This window comes from Aethina tumida, chromosome 1 (genome assembly GCF_024364675.1).
Source record: "Aethina tumida isolate Nest 87 chromosome 1, icAetTumi1.1, whole genome shotgun sequence".
NCBI classification, from domain to species: domain Eukaryota; kingdom Metazoa; phylum Arthropoda; class Insecta; order Coleoptera; family Nitidulidae; genus Aethina; species Aethina tumida.
In genome coordinates, this window is record NC_065435.1 from 14704931 (window position 1) to 14724035 (window position 19105).

A 19105-nucleotide genomic window follows, 5' to 3' on the forward strand; every position below is an offset into this window, starting at 1 on the left:
ATTGCACTCTATATAAAATATAAATATTAATTAACATGAAAAATAAAGTTTTAAACACTGCTGACGTCGCTTAAGATGCTTACGAAAAATAGTTTACAAAGTTATTAAACAAGTTATTAACAAAAAAACAACTCCTTTTATAGACAGGAATTGGAGGAATTTGTAAATGAAATGTTTTTATGTCATCTAGGCAATTAAAAAATGAATTAATCGGACATCGACTGAATGAACAAAACTTGCACTGATGTGTTTCATTAAAGGAACCACTAGTTTTAAAAAAGAATTTTCGAACTAGACTAAATATTAATATATATAAAAAATATATTAATTATCCTCCAGAATTTTGGTGAGAGTACTTTGGAGTGATGATTTCAAGTTCAATAAATTAGGGTCAAATGGTAAGCAATACGTTCGTCGTACTCTAAGGAAAAGTTTGGACCCTAAATCCACTACAAAAATTTTGAAACATGTTGGAGAAAACGTTATGGTTTAGGGTTCCTTTTCTTTGCATGGTTTATGTCCATTGCAAAAAATATTGTTAAATAAACCACTCATAAAATGGAGATATATTAGAACCATTTGCCAACGATAATTTACCATTTACGTGGATTTTTATGCATGATAATGATCTAAAGTTATTCACTATTGGTTAAAAGGTAATCATGTTGTCCTATTCTAATTCCAACATATGGAATGACATGGAGTATCGAGTAAAACACCAAAAACTGTCAAATTTTTATGAATTATGGTTATCGATTGAAGAGATATTTAATTTACAAAATGTATAATTATAGAAAGAATACAATAGAATTATTTTAAATAAAATTTAAAATATTTTGATTGCATTCTTCTGGCCATCATTGTATCTCTGTTTTATATATTATATCATAATAAAATATTAAAATATCTAATTTACCAACAATTTTCTATATTAAATGTAATATAAAACAATGGATTTATTGGGTCGTGAGTTCTATTTAATTTTATTAAATATTTCTAGAGTTGAAATCAAATAGAAAAATGATATTTTATTTTTATTATATACGATATTAATTACTCTGTTTTATAAATACCAGTTGCTCCTTTTCTCTGCCACGATTCATATTTTTTATTTGATTTATTTTTACCGAGACCTAAAATGTTTTTAACTGAATAAACTATCGATTAAAAATATGAAACTGGATATTGAAATTATTTGTGATTACCCAAATGACAAAAATGACTGAAAATCGTTAAAAATTGCATAACATTCGAAGTTTCGTCAGTTGTAAATCAGCTATTATACATCCGATCGAAACGAATTAGGGACCGTTGGATACGTAATTTAATCACCTTGCTAGGGATATATATATATATATTCATTTTGAATGGACTTTCCGTTCATTTTGGGTCCTAAGTTTAAGTAAAATCGTAAATCGAAAAACTCAAATACGGAGTTATCTTAGGTGAACTGTCTGAAAATGAGCATTTTTTCAGGCTCAGTGCATGCACCATAAATTTATATTATTGAACTATTCTTCGTCATAATTTTAGAATTTATTTATAAAATAAAACAACTGATATATTGGGTCATGTTCTATACAATATTATTGAATTTTATCAGTTTATAAATGAGTAATAAAATTTTATTACATTGGCTTATTTTAGTTGTATACGATATTAATTGTAAGCAAGTAATGTATCAACAATTTCGTAAAACGTAAAATAAATTAATTAATTTATTGGGTCGAGTGTTATATTCAATATTTATTATTGAATAGTTCCACCAGTTGAGAATTGTTATTATAATCCATCAAACAAGCATTTAATATTTATTACGTTGCTCAAAACGTGCTTTGAACGTTTATATCAATGTTGTGTAGTCAAATGAATTCCCAACATCGTAATTTATAGTTTTCCCATTTAGTAAAAGTTTCGAACGTTATATACGGATAATTACATCTCATACGTGGTGAGTTGCAGCATTTTATGCTGTGTCAATTGTTGTCGATCAAATTCCATTTATATCAGCAATCCATAACGGATAATAACAAATGTTAAACGGCTGAATCCAGAGGATTTCTAGGAAGGGGTTTAATTAGTTATTTTTTGTACAATTTTATAGTATTTTGTAGTATTTATTCTGGGAATTTTCGGGGACACCCTGTATATTCATAACTAAATACATAAATAAAAATCAATGAAATTTGACCACTGAATCTAACAAAAAAATAGGAACCTGTTGCAAATTATTATTCCAAGCCACATTAATTATTGGAAAACGTTTCAAAACCCACAAATTATTAATAACATTAATTCGGTAAAGTTTTAAGGGCAGCAGAATCGCACACTTTCGTTTAATGGAAAATATCAGGAGCCGCCCGCACGCAATATAAATTACTTTAAGCAATTTGCGTTACTTTTACCGTTTGCAAAGGGGAAATAAGATCATCGATCCGGGAGAAAAACACAGCCATGCATTTTTAAAAAAGGCGACCCCAAGAAAGAAAGACGAGAAAAAAAAAAGAACGACAAACTTACCTGGCTCTCCCTCCGCCTCCGAATCACTGTTGTCCTCTAGGAACTCATTAAAAAATAAATTAGCTAATTCGGAGTGAGTATTTCTTATTGCGTCTGGATTCGTTAAGTATCTTGTACTGACGACTTCTTTTGTTGCCGTGTGCTTCCAGCAGATCAGTAATTTACCGCTCATGACTTTCTCCTTTAAGATGGGACCTGGAATGAATGTTTCGCGTATATTTTTCGTGAAGATTTAAATGTTAATTTAAGGATTACGTGTAATATCATGTTATTTAAGGGGGACTACAAAATGATGGCACGATCATAAAATAGAGCGTCTTTACCTTTAATATAAGGTAAGAAACGAAACTTATAAATTCCGTTTTTTTGTTATAAAACGTTGCACGTTTTGTGTTTTAAGGGTGTATCCTATAACTTTTCTACTAAAATGTTGTTACATGATTGGCTGAAATTTCTCAACTGTCTTTAAAATATAATGGAAAAGTTATAGGATACATTACTTTACATTGTCAACATTTATCCCTAGTCAAAATTAAACCAACAAAAGGATATGAAATTTTTAGAGGAACTTAGTTGTTTCTATTAAGAAAAATGTTAATAATAATTTATTTAAATTTTGCTGCAAGTATTTTATTTTACGCTCAAACACAGTAAATGAATATAAATAAATCTTTTAATATAAATATTAAACAAAGTCAATTAATGTATTTAGTTTGTTATATTAATTAATTATTAGTGAAAATGATTCATAATATATAAATGAATATATAAATTAATATTAATTAAAAGTCAATACATATATTCAATTATTTGTTACATTAATTTTAACTATTTTTGAATTTATGCAAACATATTAATATTAAACAAATAATAATATTTTTATTGATTTACTCATAATAATAAAATCTTAAAAAAATAAAATTTTCATAAAAGCTTTAATTAATCGTTTTATTTTTCAAAAAAGAAGGTAGAATCTTAGTCACAGAATTCGAATTATATAAAAAATTCAAAATTCAACTAATTTTTGTTGAGACTAATAACTGAAAATATAAAATAAAATTTAGGAATTTTAAATTATTATTTATATCTTTAATTTATATTTCGTAGTTATTTATGTACTATATTGATTTATAATTAAATTAAAAGTTTTATAATAATTTAATATGGTTAATTTTTATTGGAATATAAATATTTAAATATAAAAAAACTCATTATATATTGAAATTTTTAATCAATTTTAATTTTTATTAATAATATTTTATTTTTATTAATATTATTTTATTTTAATTTATTTTATAATAATAATATAATTTAATAAACATAATAATAATAAACATAATAATTAAACATAATAATTTAAATTAATTTACTAATTTTTATTGGGAAATAACTGAAAATATAAAATAAAATTAGAAATTTTGGAATTTTAAACATATTTTAATTTTTTTGTTTTATTTATTTTATATATTAAATTTGATTTTAATTAAAAAAATTTATAATAATTTACTGAGGCTAATTTTTATCGGGATATAAAAATTGAGGTATAAAAAATTAACTCAATTTATTTTGAAATTTTTAAATTATTTTTTTTCAATTTATTTATTTATACTTTATATAATAAAACTAAATAATAAAATTAAAATATTTAATAGTTATTAAATTTAATTTATTTATTTTATATATTAATTAAATATTTAACGATTTATAATTAAAAGTTTTATAATAATTTAATAAGTATAATTTTTATTGGGACTAAAAAACTGAAAACTGAAATAACTTGAAATTTTTGAATTATTTTAATTTTTTATTTATTTTATATATTAACTTAATAATTATTTATTTATAACTAAATAAAAATATATAATAATTTAATAAGATTAATGTTTAATGGGATCTAATAAATGAAAATATAAAATAAAATGAGAAATTTTGGATTCTTTAAATTATTTTATTATTACTTTGTTACTTATAATTTATACTCATTTAATATTTACTGATTTCTAATTAAATTAAAAGTTTTTTAATAATTTAATAAGGCTAATATTTATGTAAAATATAAAAAAATTAGAGATTTTAAAAACAAATTTTGATTTTTAATTCTGGTGAAATCTTTTAATTTACTTTTTATTTAAAATATAAAAGGTAGTATTTTATAGACACTGATAATAATAAAATTATTCAAATTTAAAATTACATATTTTTATAAAATTTTCAATTAAAATAATTCTTTTCGTGAGATAAAAAATGTTAAAATATAAAATAATAAAATTGAGAGTTTACAAATAAATTTTAATATTTAATCTCCCAACAGTGGAAGCCGATTGAATTTCTTTCATAATTTAAAAGACCTGCGTATCATTGAATGCTCTTTAGATTACTTTTGATTAAAAATAAAAGAGGTGAAATTTTAAAACTCACTAATATCTGGGTCAGCTTTTTTCTAACAACCGAAATTCAACTTGATTTCTTGTTTTGTAGCTCGAGTTTGATTCAAGCTTCGTAGCCCTTTTATTGTGTTTGCAGGTATTGTTCTTGCCCATTACCTTTTACTTTATTCCGTTTTTTTCGCGTTCATAAATGAAATTACCACGTTCAAATTTAAATCATATCAATATACAACAGTAAACATTTCTGATTGTATGTATTTACATTACATTATAAATATTTTAGGTGTAACATTGACAAAGACTTGACACAATCTGCTGTGCTTGCATCTAAATCAGAAATTTGGACCTGGTGTAATTTGGTTAATGCAAAATAATTTATTTGACTCAAATGAGTTGAAATGTAGCTGCTAATTGGAATTCCCAGTAGGATAAGAAGTGATTAATTAATGAGGCCAAGTTCACAACATTAAAGGACAAAACCTACGTTTATACTATAGTTGGTAACTATGTTTAAACTATGTTAATAGTTGAACAACTTATTTGATACGAAGGTTTTGTCTCTTTTGAATGACATATTGATGCTTTTATTGGCGTTGACGTTTAAACAACTTTATTAAAATTTCAGCCATAGAATTAGGTTGTATTTTGTCGGATCACCCTATCGAATACTAAGTAAATCTTGGAACTTCTTTCGAGTTCGTAAATGAGAAAAAGTTATACTACGGGATAAACGGGTCGTTAAAGCAGAACCGCAGAAATTCCACACGGTTTTCCACAATATAATCGCAAACGTGGACACCCTTAATTACTCGGTCAGCGTGCCATACAAGGACATATTTATAGAACACACTAATTTCCTAAAAAACCGACGTTTTCTTCCTTTTATTATGCGGCAAATGTGATTAATTTAACGACATTTTGTATTAACATACACATTTAATGTGTAATTAAGTTTGTATACGTCGGTGTCTGGTAACGTGCTATTAAATTTTGTTAATAAAACCCGAGGCAGCACCGTATTTTCAGTTAGTGGTACGTAACCAATAATGTTGAAGGCCTGCACTTGATAGATACAACAATGCCTTCCATTTACGAAACCTAATTGTATTTCACATCCTCATTGATATTTTGTTTTGTTATGAACTGTCGTACTAATGCACAAACGAGAAAATATCTATCAACGTAGTGACAACGACAAGACAAGGGACAATGTACCAATGTTTTAGATAAGACGATTAAAATTCTGTTTGTCTGTCTACAATTATTACAACAACTGTACCACAATGTTCGTTTACTAATACGAATTAATCCCAGCTCAGTGTTGTTCTCAAACATATCCGTGCGGTAAAAGCACTTGAAATAAATGTTTAAAATTCGTGTGGAGAAAGAATTTAACCTGGCTTTGTCTCATTTATCTACTTTCACGTAAAAATGTGGGATTAGTTGTGAGTGTTTCTGCAGTTGCACCGATGTCAAAAAATTGATTTGTCGCCAATTATAAAGTGGGATCATTAAAAGCCCCTTTAAAATTTTTTAATTGGAATAAAATATAAGTTTTTAATAAAAACTATGTAATCAATCAATTTAACTGAATTTTGCCATGCCGTTGATATGTGCCACATTGTCCAGTGTCAAACGGTATTAAAATCCGGTGAGTAATTACAGACTTTCAACTTCAAAACTGTTCAGTTCAATTAGTAAAAAATTATTTGAAATTTTAAATTTACTTTTCTCTGAGACTACGGCAATATTTACGAAGTTAAAAATTAATAACTTTAAAATCTTTTTATGAGTTCAATTAATTTTTAACAATTTATTTTTAGAAGTAACTTGATAATTAATATAGAAATAAAGTTAAATTTCATGTTTTAAAGAAGACTTTTTTACAGAAATTAATTGGAAAAAGGAAAGTGCAATTTGAGGTATCGAATCAAACATGCACTTAGCCTGGCTTTGTTCATTCAACTTTTTTTATCCACCCATATAAAGCTAATTTAAAAAGGAGATTAGTTGTCGATGATTCTGCTGCTAAATTAACATTAAAAGTGGATCAGTTTTGAATTATTGGGAATTCTTAGTGTGAATAAAAACTGTATTCACAGAGATCAAGGTAATTTTTCATTTTTTTTTAATAAACAGAAATAACTGAAATAAAAGATAAAAATTATTTTGTTGAGTAGAGAATTAAAAATATTTTAAGCTGTGTATCCAGATTCCACTGAACATTTTTAAGGATACTTAAAAAGGTGTTGGAATTTGCTGTTTTAAAAATCGACATGCTTCAGGATTTTATCCAGAGATCTCAAATTACGTAGAAAAACATTATGGACTAGTAAATATAATAACAAAAATGTGTATAATTAACATAATCAGGGTTATCCTCAAGCATATCCGTGCAGTGAGCACATGCAATAAATGTTTAAAATTCGTGTCGATAAATAATTTAACCTGGCTTTGTCTCTTTTATCTATTTTCACGTAAAAAATGAGTTAAATATTTCAAGCGGTATTTCCTGATTCCGTTGAACATTTTTAAGGTTTCTTAAAAAGGTGTTGGAATTTGTTGTTTTAAAAATCGACGTGCTTCAGGATTTTATCCAGACATCTCAAATTACATAGAAAACCATTATGGACAACTAAATATAATAACAGAAATGTATATAATTAACATAATCAGGGTTATCCTCAAGCATATCCGTGCAGTAAGCACATGAAATAAATGTTTAAAATTCGTGTCGATAAATAATTTAACCTGGCTTTGCCTCATTTATCTATTTTCATGTAAAAAATGTGGGATTAGTTGTGGATGTTTCTGCAGGTGCACCAACGTTAATAAATTGATTTGTCATTAAAAACACCCCTTTCAAATTTTTAATTGGAACAAGATAGAGGCCTTTAATAAAAATCATGTTATCAATCATTGTAACCAAATTTTGCCATGCAATGGATGTGTGCCACATTGCCCAGTGTCAAAGGGTATTTTTATTCTCCATTTAATTCTATTTTGTTGGCGAAAATCCGGTGAGTAATTACAGAGATATGAGTTAAAACTTCAAAACTGTTCAGTGTTAATTATTAAAATATTATTTGAAATTTTAATTTTACTTCTCTCTCAGACTACGACAATATTTATAAAATTAAAAATAGATAACGTTGAAATATTTTTATGATTAACATTTTACTTTCTGCAATTACAGGATTCAAGTGTTATAAAACTTCAGGAACACATCAAAAAATAAGTGAAAATGTTACATTTATTATAAAAATGGATTAAAATTTGTAGAAGTAACTTAATAATTAATACAGTATTAAAATCCGGTGAGTAATTACAGAGTTTAAACTTCAAAACTGTTCAGTGTTAATTATTAAAAAATTATTTGAAATTTTAAATTTACTTTTCTGCAGACTACGGCAATATTTACAAAGTTAAAAATTAATAACTTTAAAATCTTTTTATGAGTTCAACTAATTTTTAACATTTTATTTTTAGAAGTAACTTGATAATTAATATAGAAATAAAGTCTTTTCTACAGAAGTTAATTGGAAAAAGGAAAGTGCAATTTGAGGTATCGAATCAAACATGCACTTAGCCTGGCTTTGTTCATTCAACTTTTTTTATCTACCCACACAAAGCTAATTTAAAAAGTAGATTAGTTGTCGATGATTCTGCTGCTAAATTAACATTAAAAGTGGATTAGTTTTGAATTATTGGGAATTCTTAGTGTGAATAAAAACTGTATTCACAGAGATCAAGGTAATTTTTCATTTTTTTTAATAAACAGAAATAACTGAAATAAAAGATAAAAATTATTTTGTTGAGTAGAGAATTAAAAATATTTTAAGCTGTGTATCCAGATTCCACTGAACATTTTTAAGGTTACTTAAAAAGGTGTTGGAATTTGTTGTTTTAAAAATCGACGTGCTTCAGGATTTTATCCAGAGATCTCAAATTACGTAGAAAAACATTATGGACAAGTAAATATAATAACAAAAATGTGTATAATTAACATAATCAGGGTTATCCTCAAGCATATCCGTGCAGTGAGCACATGCAATAAATGTTTAAAATTCGTGTCGATAAATAATTTAACCTGGCTTTGTCTCTTTTATCTATTTTCACGTAAAAAATGAGTTAAATATTTCAAGCGGTATTTCCTGATTCCGTTGAACATTTTTAAAGTTTCTTAAAAAGGTGTTGGAATTTGTTGTTTTAAAAATCGACGTGCTTCAGGATTTTATCCAGACATCTCAAATTACGTAGAAAACCATTATGGAGAACTAAATATAATAACAGAAATGTATATAATTAACATAATCAGGGTTATCCTCAAGCATATCCGTGCAGTAAGCACATGAAATAAATGTTTAAAATTCGTGTCGATAAATAATTTAACCTGGCTTTGCCTCATTTATCTATTTTCATGTAAAAAATGTGGGATTAGTTATGGATGTTTCTGCAGGTGCACCAACGTTAATAAATTGATTTGTCATTAAAAACACCCCTTTCAAATTTTTAATTGGAACAAGATAGAGGCCTTTAATAAAAATCATGTTATCAATCATTGTAACCAAATTTTGCCATGCAATGGATGTGTGCCACATTGCCCAGTGTCAAAGGGTATTTTTATTCTCCATTTAATTCTATTTTGTTGGCGAAAATCCGGTGAGTAATTACAGAGATATGAGTTAAAACTTCAAAACTGTTCAGTGTTAATTATTAAAATATTATTTGAAATTTTAATTTTACTTCTCTCTCAGACTACGACAATATTTATAAAATTAAAAATAGATAACGTTGAAATATTTTTATGATTAACATTTTACTTTCTGCAATTACAGGATTCAAGTGTTATAAAACTTCAGGAACACATCAAAAAATAAGTGAAAATGTTACATTTATTATAAAAATGGATTAAAATTTGTAGAAGTAACTTAATAATTAATACAGTATTAAAATCCGGTGAGTAATTACAGAGTTTAAACTTCAAAACTGTTCAGTGTTAATTATTAAAAAATTATTTGAAATTTTAAATTTACTTTTCTGCAGACTACGGCAATATTTACAAAGTTAAAAATTAATAACTTTAAAATCTTTTTATGAGTTCAACTAATTTTTAACATTTTATTTTTAGAAGTAACTTGATAATTAATATAGAAATAAAGTCTTTTCTACAGAAGTTAATTGGAAAAAGGAAAGTGCAATTTGAGGTATCGAATCAAACATGCACTTAGCCTGGCTTTGTTCATTCAACTTTTTTTATCTACCCACACAAAGCTAATTTAAAAAGTAGATTAGTTGTCGATGATTCTGCTGCTAAATTAACATTAAAAGTGGATTAGTTTTGAATTATTGGGAATTCTTAGTGTGAATAAAAACTGTATTCACAGAGATCAAGGTAATTTTTCATTTTTTTTAATAAACAGAAATAACTGAAATAAAAGATAAAAATTATTTTGTTGAGTAGAGAATTAAAAATATTTTAAGCTGTGTATCCAGATTCCACTGAACATTTTTAAGGTTACTTAAAAAGGTGTTGGAATTTGTTGTTTTAAAAATCGACGTGCTTCAGGATTTTATCCAGAGATCTCAAATTACGTAGAAAAACATTATGGACAAGTAAATATAATAACAAAAATGTGTATAATTAACATAATCAGGGTTATCCTCAAGCATATCCGTGCAGTGAGCACATGCAATAAATGTTTAAAATTCGTGTCGATAAATAATTTAACCTGGCTTTGTCTCTTTTATCTATTTTCACGTAAAAAATGAGTTAAATATTTCAAGCGGTATTTCCTGATTCCGTTGAACATTTTTAAAGTTTCTTAAAAAGGTGTTGGAATTTGTTGTTTTAAAAATCGACGTGCTTCAGGATTTTATCCAGACATCTCAAATTACGTAGAAAACCATTATGGAGAACTAAATATAATAACAGAAATGTATATAATTAACATAATCAGGGTTATCCTCAAGCATATCCGTGCAGTAAGCACATGAAATAAATGTTTAAAATTCGTGTCGATAAATAATTTAACCTGGCTTTGCCTCATTTATCTATTTTCATGTAAAAAATGTGGGATTAGTTATGGATGTTTCTGCAGGTGCACCAACGTTAATAAATTGATTTGTCATTAAAAACACCCCTTTCAAATTTTTAATTGGAACAAGATAGAGGCCTTTAATAAAAATCATGTTATCAATCATTGTAACCAAATTTTGCCATGCAATGGATGTGTGCCACATTGCCCAGTGTCAAAGGGTATTTTTATTCTCCATTTAATTCTATTTTGTTGGCGAAAATCCGGTGAGTAATTACAGAGATATGAGTTAAAACTTCAAAACTGTTCAGTGTTAATTATTAAAATATTATTTGAAATTTTAATTTTACTTCTCTCTCAGACTACGACAATATTTATAAAATTAAAAATAGATAACGTTGAAATATTTTTATGATTAACATTTTACTTTCTGCAATTACAGGATTCAAGTGTTATAAAACTTCAGGAACACATCAAAAAATAAGTGAAAATGTTACATTTATTATAAAAATGGATTAAAATTTGTAGAAGTAACTTAATAATTAATATAGTATTAAAATCCGGTGAGTAATTACAGAGTTTAAACTTCAAAACTGTTCAGTGTTAATTATTAAAAAATTATTTGAAATTTCAAATTTACTTTTCTGCAGACTACGGCAATATTTACAAAGTTAAAAATTAATAACTTTAAAATCTTTTTATGAGTTCAACTAATTTTTAACATTTTATTTTTAGAAGTAACTTGATAATTAATATAGAAATAAAGTCTTTTCTACAGAAGTTAATTGGAAAAAGGAAAGTGCAATTTGAGGTATCGAATCAAACATGCACTTAGCCTGGCTTTGTTCATTCAACTTTTTTTATCTACCCACACAAAGCTAATTTAAAAAGTAGATTAGTTGTCGATGATTCTGCTGCTAAATTAACATTAAAAGTGGATTAGTTTTGAATTATTGGTAATTTTTAGAGTGAATAAAAACTGTATTCACAGAGATCAAGGTAATTTTTCATTTTTTTAAATACACTGAAATAACTGAAATACAAGAAAAAAAATATTTTGTTTAGTGGAGAATTCAAAATATTTCAAGCGATATTTACTGATTCCGTTGAACATTTTTAAGGTTTCTTAAAAAGGTGTTGGAATCGGCGTGTTTCAGGATTTTATCCAGAAATCTAAAATTACGTAGAAAAGCATTATGGGCAACTAAATATAATAACAAAAATATGTATTATTAACATAATCAGGGTTATCCTCAAGCATATTCGTGCAGTGAGCACATGAAATAAATGTTTAAAATTCGTGTCGATAAATAATTTAACCTGGCTTTGTCTCATTTATCTATTTTCATGTAAAAAATGTGGGATTAGTTGTGAGTGTTTCTGCAGGTGCACCAACGTTAAAAAATTGATTTGTCGTTAAAAGCACCCCTTTCAAATTTTTAATTGGAACAAGATAGAGGCCTTTAATAAAAATCATGTTATCAATCATTGTAACCAAATTTTGCCATGCAATGGATGTGTGCCACATTGCCCAGTATCAAAGGGTATTTTTTATTCTCCACTTAATTCTACTTTGCAGGCGAAAATCCGATGAATAATTACAGAGATATGAGTTAAAACTTCAAAACTGTTCAGTGTTAATTATTAAAATATTATTTGAAATTTTAATTTTACTTCTCTCTCAGACTACGACAATATTTATAAAATTAAAAATAGATAACGTTGAAATATTTTTATGATTACAACTTATTTTTAACATTTTACTTTCTGCAATTACAGGATTCAAGTGTTATAAAACTTCAGGAACACATCAAAAAATAAGTGAAAATGTTACATTTATTATAAAAATGGATTAAAATTTGTAGAAGTAACTTAATAATTAATACAGTATTAAAATCCGGCGAGTAATTACAGAGTTTAAACTTCAAAACTGTTCAGTGTTAATTATTAAAAAATTATTTGAAATTTTAAATTTACTTTTCTGCAGACTACGGCAATATTTACAAAGTTAAAAATTAATAACTTTAAAATCTTTTTATGAGTTCAACTAATTTTTAACATTTTAATTTTAGAAGTAACTTGATAATTAATATAGAAATAAAGTTAATTTTCATGTTTTACAGAAGTTAATTGGAAAAAGGAAAGTGCAACTTGAGGTATCGAATCAAACATGCACTTAGCCTGGCTTAGTTCATTCAACTTTTTTTATCCACCCACATAAAGATAATTTAAAAGGAGATAATTCTGCTGCTAAATTAACATTAAAAGTGGATTAGTTTTGAATTATTGGTAATTTTTAGTGTGAATAAAAACTGTATTTTTCATTTATTTTAATAAAAAGAAATAACTGAAATAAAAGATAAAAATTATTTTGTTGAGTAGAGAATTAAAAATATTTTAAGCTGTGTATCCAGATTCCACTGAACATTTTTAAGGATACTTAAAAGAGTGTTGGAATTTGCTATTTTAAAAATCGAGGTGTTTCATGATTTTATACAGAAATCTCAATTTACGTTGAAAAACATAATAATGGGCAACTAAATATAATAACAAAAATGTGTATAGTTAACATAATCAGGGTTATCCTCAAGCATATCCGTGCAGTAAGAACATGAAATACATGTTTGAAATTCGTATCGATAAAGACTTTAATCTGGCTTTGTCTCAAAGTAGATAATTTTCACGTAAAAATGTTGGATTAGTTGTCGGTGTTTTTGCAGGTGCGCCAACGGTAAAAAATTGACTTGTCATTAAAAGCCCCCCTTACAATTTTTTAATTGGAACAAGATGTAAGCATTTAATAAGAACCATGTTATCAATCAATCTAGCTAAATTTTGCCATGCAAAGGTATGTGCCACATTGCCCAGTGTCAAAGGGTATTTTTTATATTCCATTTAATTCTATTTTGTTGGCGAAAATCTGGTGAGTAATTACTGAGTTATGAATTAAAACTTCAAAATTGTTCACTGTTAATTATTAAAAAAATATTTGATATTTGAATTTTACTTCTCTTTCAGACTACGACAATATTTACAAAATTAAAAATTGGTAACGTTATATTTTTATTATTTCAACTAATTTTTAACATTTTAGTTTCTGCAATTACAGGATTCAAATGTTATAAAACTTCAGGATCACATCAAAAAATAAGTAACAATGTTACATTTATTTAATATAAAAATGGATTAAAATTTGTAGAAGTAACTTAATAATTAATACAGAAATAAAGTTAAATTTCATGTTTTAATGAAGACTTTTTACAGAAGTTAATTGGAAAAAGGAAAGTGCAAGTATCAAATCAAACATGCATTTAGCCTGGCTTTGTTCATTCAACTTTTTTTATCTACCCACATAAAGCTAATTTAAAAAGGAGATTAGTTGTCGATGATTCTGCTGCCAAATTAACATTAAAAGTGGATTAGTTTTGAATTATTGGGAATTTTTAGATTGAATAAAAACTGAGAGATAGGAAATTTTTAATTTTTTTTTTTAAATAAACAGAAATAACTGAAATACAAGATAAAAATTATTTTGTTTAGTGGAGAATTAAAAATATTTCAGGCGGTATTTCCTGATTCCGTTGAACATTTTTAAGGTTTCTTAAAAAGGTGTTGGAATTTGTTGTTTTAAAAATCGACGTGCTTCAGGATTTTATCCAGACATCTCAAATTACGTAGAAAACCATTATGGACAACTAAATATAATAACAAAAATGTATATAATTAACATAATCAGGGTTATCCTCAAGCATATCCGTGGAGTAAGCACATGAAATAAATGTTTAAAATTCGTATCGATAAATAATTTAACCTGGCTTTGCCTCATTTATCTATTTTCATGTAAAAAATGTGGGATTAGTTGTGGATGTTTCTGCAGGTGCACCAACGTTAATAAATTGATTTGTCATTAAAAACACCCCTTTCAAATTTTTAATTGGAACAAGATAGAGACCTTTAATAAAAATCATGTTATCAATCATTGTAACCAAATTTTGCCATGCAATGGATGTGTGCCACATTGCCCAGTGTCAAAGGGTATTTTTATTCTCCATTTAATTCTATTTTGTTGGCGAAAATCCGGTGAGTAATTACAGAGATATGAGTTAAAAGTTCAAAACTATTCTGTGTTAATTATTAAAAAATTATTTGAAATTTTAATTTTACTTCTCTCTCAGACAACGACAATATTTATAAAATTAAAAATAGATAACGTTGAAATATTTTTATGATTACAACTAATTTTTAACATTTTACTTTCTGCAATTACAGGATTCAAGTGTTAAAAAACTTTAGAAACACATCAAAAAATAAGTGACAATGTTAAATTTAAATTTAAATTTAAATTTAAAAATGGATTAAAATTTGTAGAAGTAACTTAATAATTAATACGGTATTAAAATCCGGTGAGTAATTACAGAGTTTAAACTTCAAAACTGTTCAGTGTTAATTATTAAAAAATTATTTGAAATTTTAAATTTACTTTTCTGCAGACTACGGCAATATTTACAAAGTTAAAAATTAAAAACTTTAAAATCTTTTTATGAGTTCAACTAATTTTTAACATTTTATTTTTAGAAGTAACTTGATAATTAATATAGAAATAAAGTTAAATTTCATGTTTTAAAGAAGACTTTTTTACAGAAGTTAATTGAAAAAGGAAAGTGAAGTTTGAGTTATCGAATAAAATATATATTCAGCCTGGCTTTGTTCAACCAATTGTTTTTTATTAGCCTCATAAAGCTAATTTAAAAAGGACATTAGTTGTCGATGATTCTGCAGTTAAATTAACATTAAAAGTGGATTAGTTTTGAATTATTGGGAATTTTTAGTGTGAATAAAAGCTGTATTCACAGAGATCAATTTATTTTTTCAATTTTTTTTAATAAACAGAAATAACTGAAAGAATTAAAAATATTTCAAGGGGTGTATCCAGGTTCCACTGAACATTTTGAAGGTTACTTCAGGGTGCCGGAATTGCTATTTTAAAAAACGACGTGCCTCAGGATTTTGTCCAGAAATTTCAAATTACGTAGAAAAATCTTATGGACAACTAAATATAGTAACAAAAATGTAATTAATTAAATAATTAACATAATCAGGGTTATCCTCAAACATATCCGTGCAGTAAGCACTTGAAATAAACATTTAAAATTCGTGTCGATAAATAATTTAACCTGGCTTTGTTTCATTTATCTACTTTCACGTAAAAATGTGGGATTAGTTGTGGGTATTTTTGCAGGTGCACCAACGTTAAAAATTTGATTTGTCGCCAATTTTCAGCGAAAATTATAGAGTGGGTTCGTTAAAAGTCTCCCTTTCAATTTTTTAATTGGATCAAGATAGAGGCTTTTAGCAAAAACCATGTAATCAATCAATCTAACTAAATTTTGACATGCAGTTGATATTTGCCACATTGCCCAGTGTCAAAGGATATTTTTTATTCTCCACTTAATGCTATTTTGCTGGTGAAAATTCGGTGAGTAATTACAGATTATGAGTTCCAATTTCATAACTGTTCAGTGTTAATTATTAAAAAAATATTTTTAATTTGATATTTACTTTTCTCTCACACAACTACGACAATATTTACAAAATTAAAAATTAATAACGTTAAAATATTTTTATGATTTCAACTAATTTTTAACAATTTACTTACTGCAATTACAGGAATCAAGTCTTAGAACACATCCAAAAGTAAGTGACAATGCTACATTTATTTAATATAAAAATGAATTAAAATTTGTAGAAGTAACTTAACAATTAATACAAAAATAAAATTAATTTCATGTTTTAAAGAAAATTTTTTTACAGTTTGAGGTGTCGATGAATTTGCAATTAAATTAACATTGAATTATTGGAGATTTTTAGTGTGAATAAAAACTGTATTCACAGAGAACAAGTTAACTTTTCATTTTTTTTAATTAACAGAAATAACTGAAATACAAGATAAACATTATTTTGCTGAGTAGAGAATTAAAAATGTTTCAAATTTTACTGAACATTGGAAATAACTGAGCCACATTTATTTATTAATAATCTGAATTTATAATAAATGTAATTGATAAATTATTTTTTGCTGCTTTCACTGTATTATTTAAAATGATAAATACCACACTAATATTTAAATTTAATATTTGATAAATACTCAAAATTAATTACAAGGATTTAAATAAATTGTAATCCAGACATTGATATTACACAATATATTAAATATAATAAATAATAAATAGAGAGGTGATTTATTAATATTATAACTGGCAATTATTTTTATCTTCATTGTTTTGAGAACTGACGAACGTTAACAGAATATTTATGAAATTAAAATTCGTGTTTGACAAACAAATATAATTAAAATATTTAATTAATATGACATTAGTTAGTGAAAAACTATATTATTAACAGATGCATGCTTTAATACAATTAAAATTCAAACAATTTTATAATTAATTTACTGTTGAGATTATATCATTTTTTTATTTACTCGCAATAGAGAGAAGTACCAAGTTTAGATTTAATATGAAATTCAAATAAACACCAGAACATCAAAAGCAAGTTTATACATAAACGAGCTGACTCCTCTCCACATTTTTTTGCACAGGTCATCTTTCTGTTGGTTTTATAAATATATTTTATTATATGCATTAATTAAAAAATTAATTAAAAAAGTTACGGCCCGCACAGTGAAGTGTTTTGTTTTAAAAAGTAAAATGAATTATGTTTCGTCTACCATAAAAAGGTGTTACACAAAAAATAAATTTATATTCTTTGTATTTCAATTAACGGAAATGTTCATCAGATGTATCGATCTATGTCGTGTTTGTTAAAAAAATAAACGTATTTTACTGTTTGGATTTAATGAAACAATTCGTTATGGTCTCAGATATTTATCAGACATCGCCCATTGGAAGCGTTTTAAATCGCAGTCCGAAAGCAATGAATGCAAGACTATCGTGCGTCCCCCTTAATAGGAAAGTTTACAATCATAAAACTAATTCAAACTTACCCATTTGCCGCTTTGCGGCACACAACGAAGAAAAGTTAAAGTTGGCCTCCTCAATTGAAATAACAGCTTCGCTATTACTGGTAGGCATGAGGATCTCGAGCAGTTCGGTTTCTGTTAAACCATACTCGGAGCAAGTTATCAAAGATGCCAGCTTCGATATCGCCGCCCTGCTGAACGACTTCTCTAATTCATCAAATAAACCGTTCACATAATCTGCAACAGAAAATAATCGTCGTGACATGCGAGTGCGGCGTTTCCGTTGGATAAGTGTCTTTTTAAGTATCGAAGTTCAGGACGTTTCTACCTCAAAATCACGTAAAAGCCTTTTAAATTTTATATCAGGCAAAAAGTTTACAGATCACGTGTCCTTTCCATAAAATGATTGTAAAAGATATGATAGAACTCGTAAGTGTTTTATAGTCCAGAAGTCAACTTTTACATCTGGACTGGATAAATATTACAATGTAAAATGGAACTTTTCACATAAAAATTCTTAAATTAGGAACCACGTGAAAGGAAAATAATATTTTATAATTTCTTCTGCATTATTACGAATGTAAATATGTACAGTAGTGGCCATAATTATTAAAATATATTAAAAATATATTTTTTAAGTTGGACGCCAGTACCTATAATCATTATTGTTTTTTTCGTTATTGTTGTGTTTACTATGCAACTGGCCAATCTACTTTTATTCTTTAAAAAATTGCTTACTTTCTTAATTTTCAATGAATAAAATTATGGCAACTTTTTACTTTATGGCTTCTGTGACTTTATTTCCATTATTTACTGGCGATCTTTTGCTTATTATAATTATTTAATCATTGGTCTAAGTGAAATTGTAAGAAAAATTATAATCCAATATTACCAAAATCGAGAAAAGATATGGCTAAATAAGTCAATCGTTTCTCGTATTATTAAAAAATTTAGAGAAATTGGCCAAGTGGCAGCTACGAAAAATTTTATCGTCAACTGAAACTAGTCAACCTGGAGGAAATGGGAGTTGCTGAAATTAGTTCAAGGACTGTGAGAAGATGGTTAGTGGATGAGGGTTCGTTTGACCCCAGATCAACAATAAAAACCCTGGTTTCTATTAAAAATGTGAATTTGCTTTTATATATTGGAAGTATCAAGTAGTTATTAAAAAATCTAAACAT

General features: G+C 26.3%; 1 protein-coding gene across 1 annotated transcript in view; it reads right to left on the bottom strand.

Annotated features, from left to right (window-relative positions):
- The window catches only part of LOC109604042 (protein qui-1), a 91068-nt gene that overhangs the window by 20690 nt on the left and 51273 nt on the right, over positions 1-19105 (bottom strand). Inside the window, exons 10-11 of the mRNA XM_020020607.2 lie at positions 17949-18161; positions 2521-2715 (exon numbers count right to left, since the gene is read on the bottom strand). Of these exons, the coding sequence (XP_019876166.2) occupies positions 2521-2715; positions 17949-18161 (408 nt within the window). The remainder of the gene's footprint in view (positions 1-2520; positions 2716-17948; positions 18162-19105) is intronic.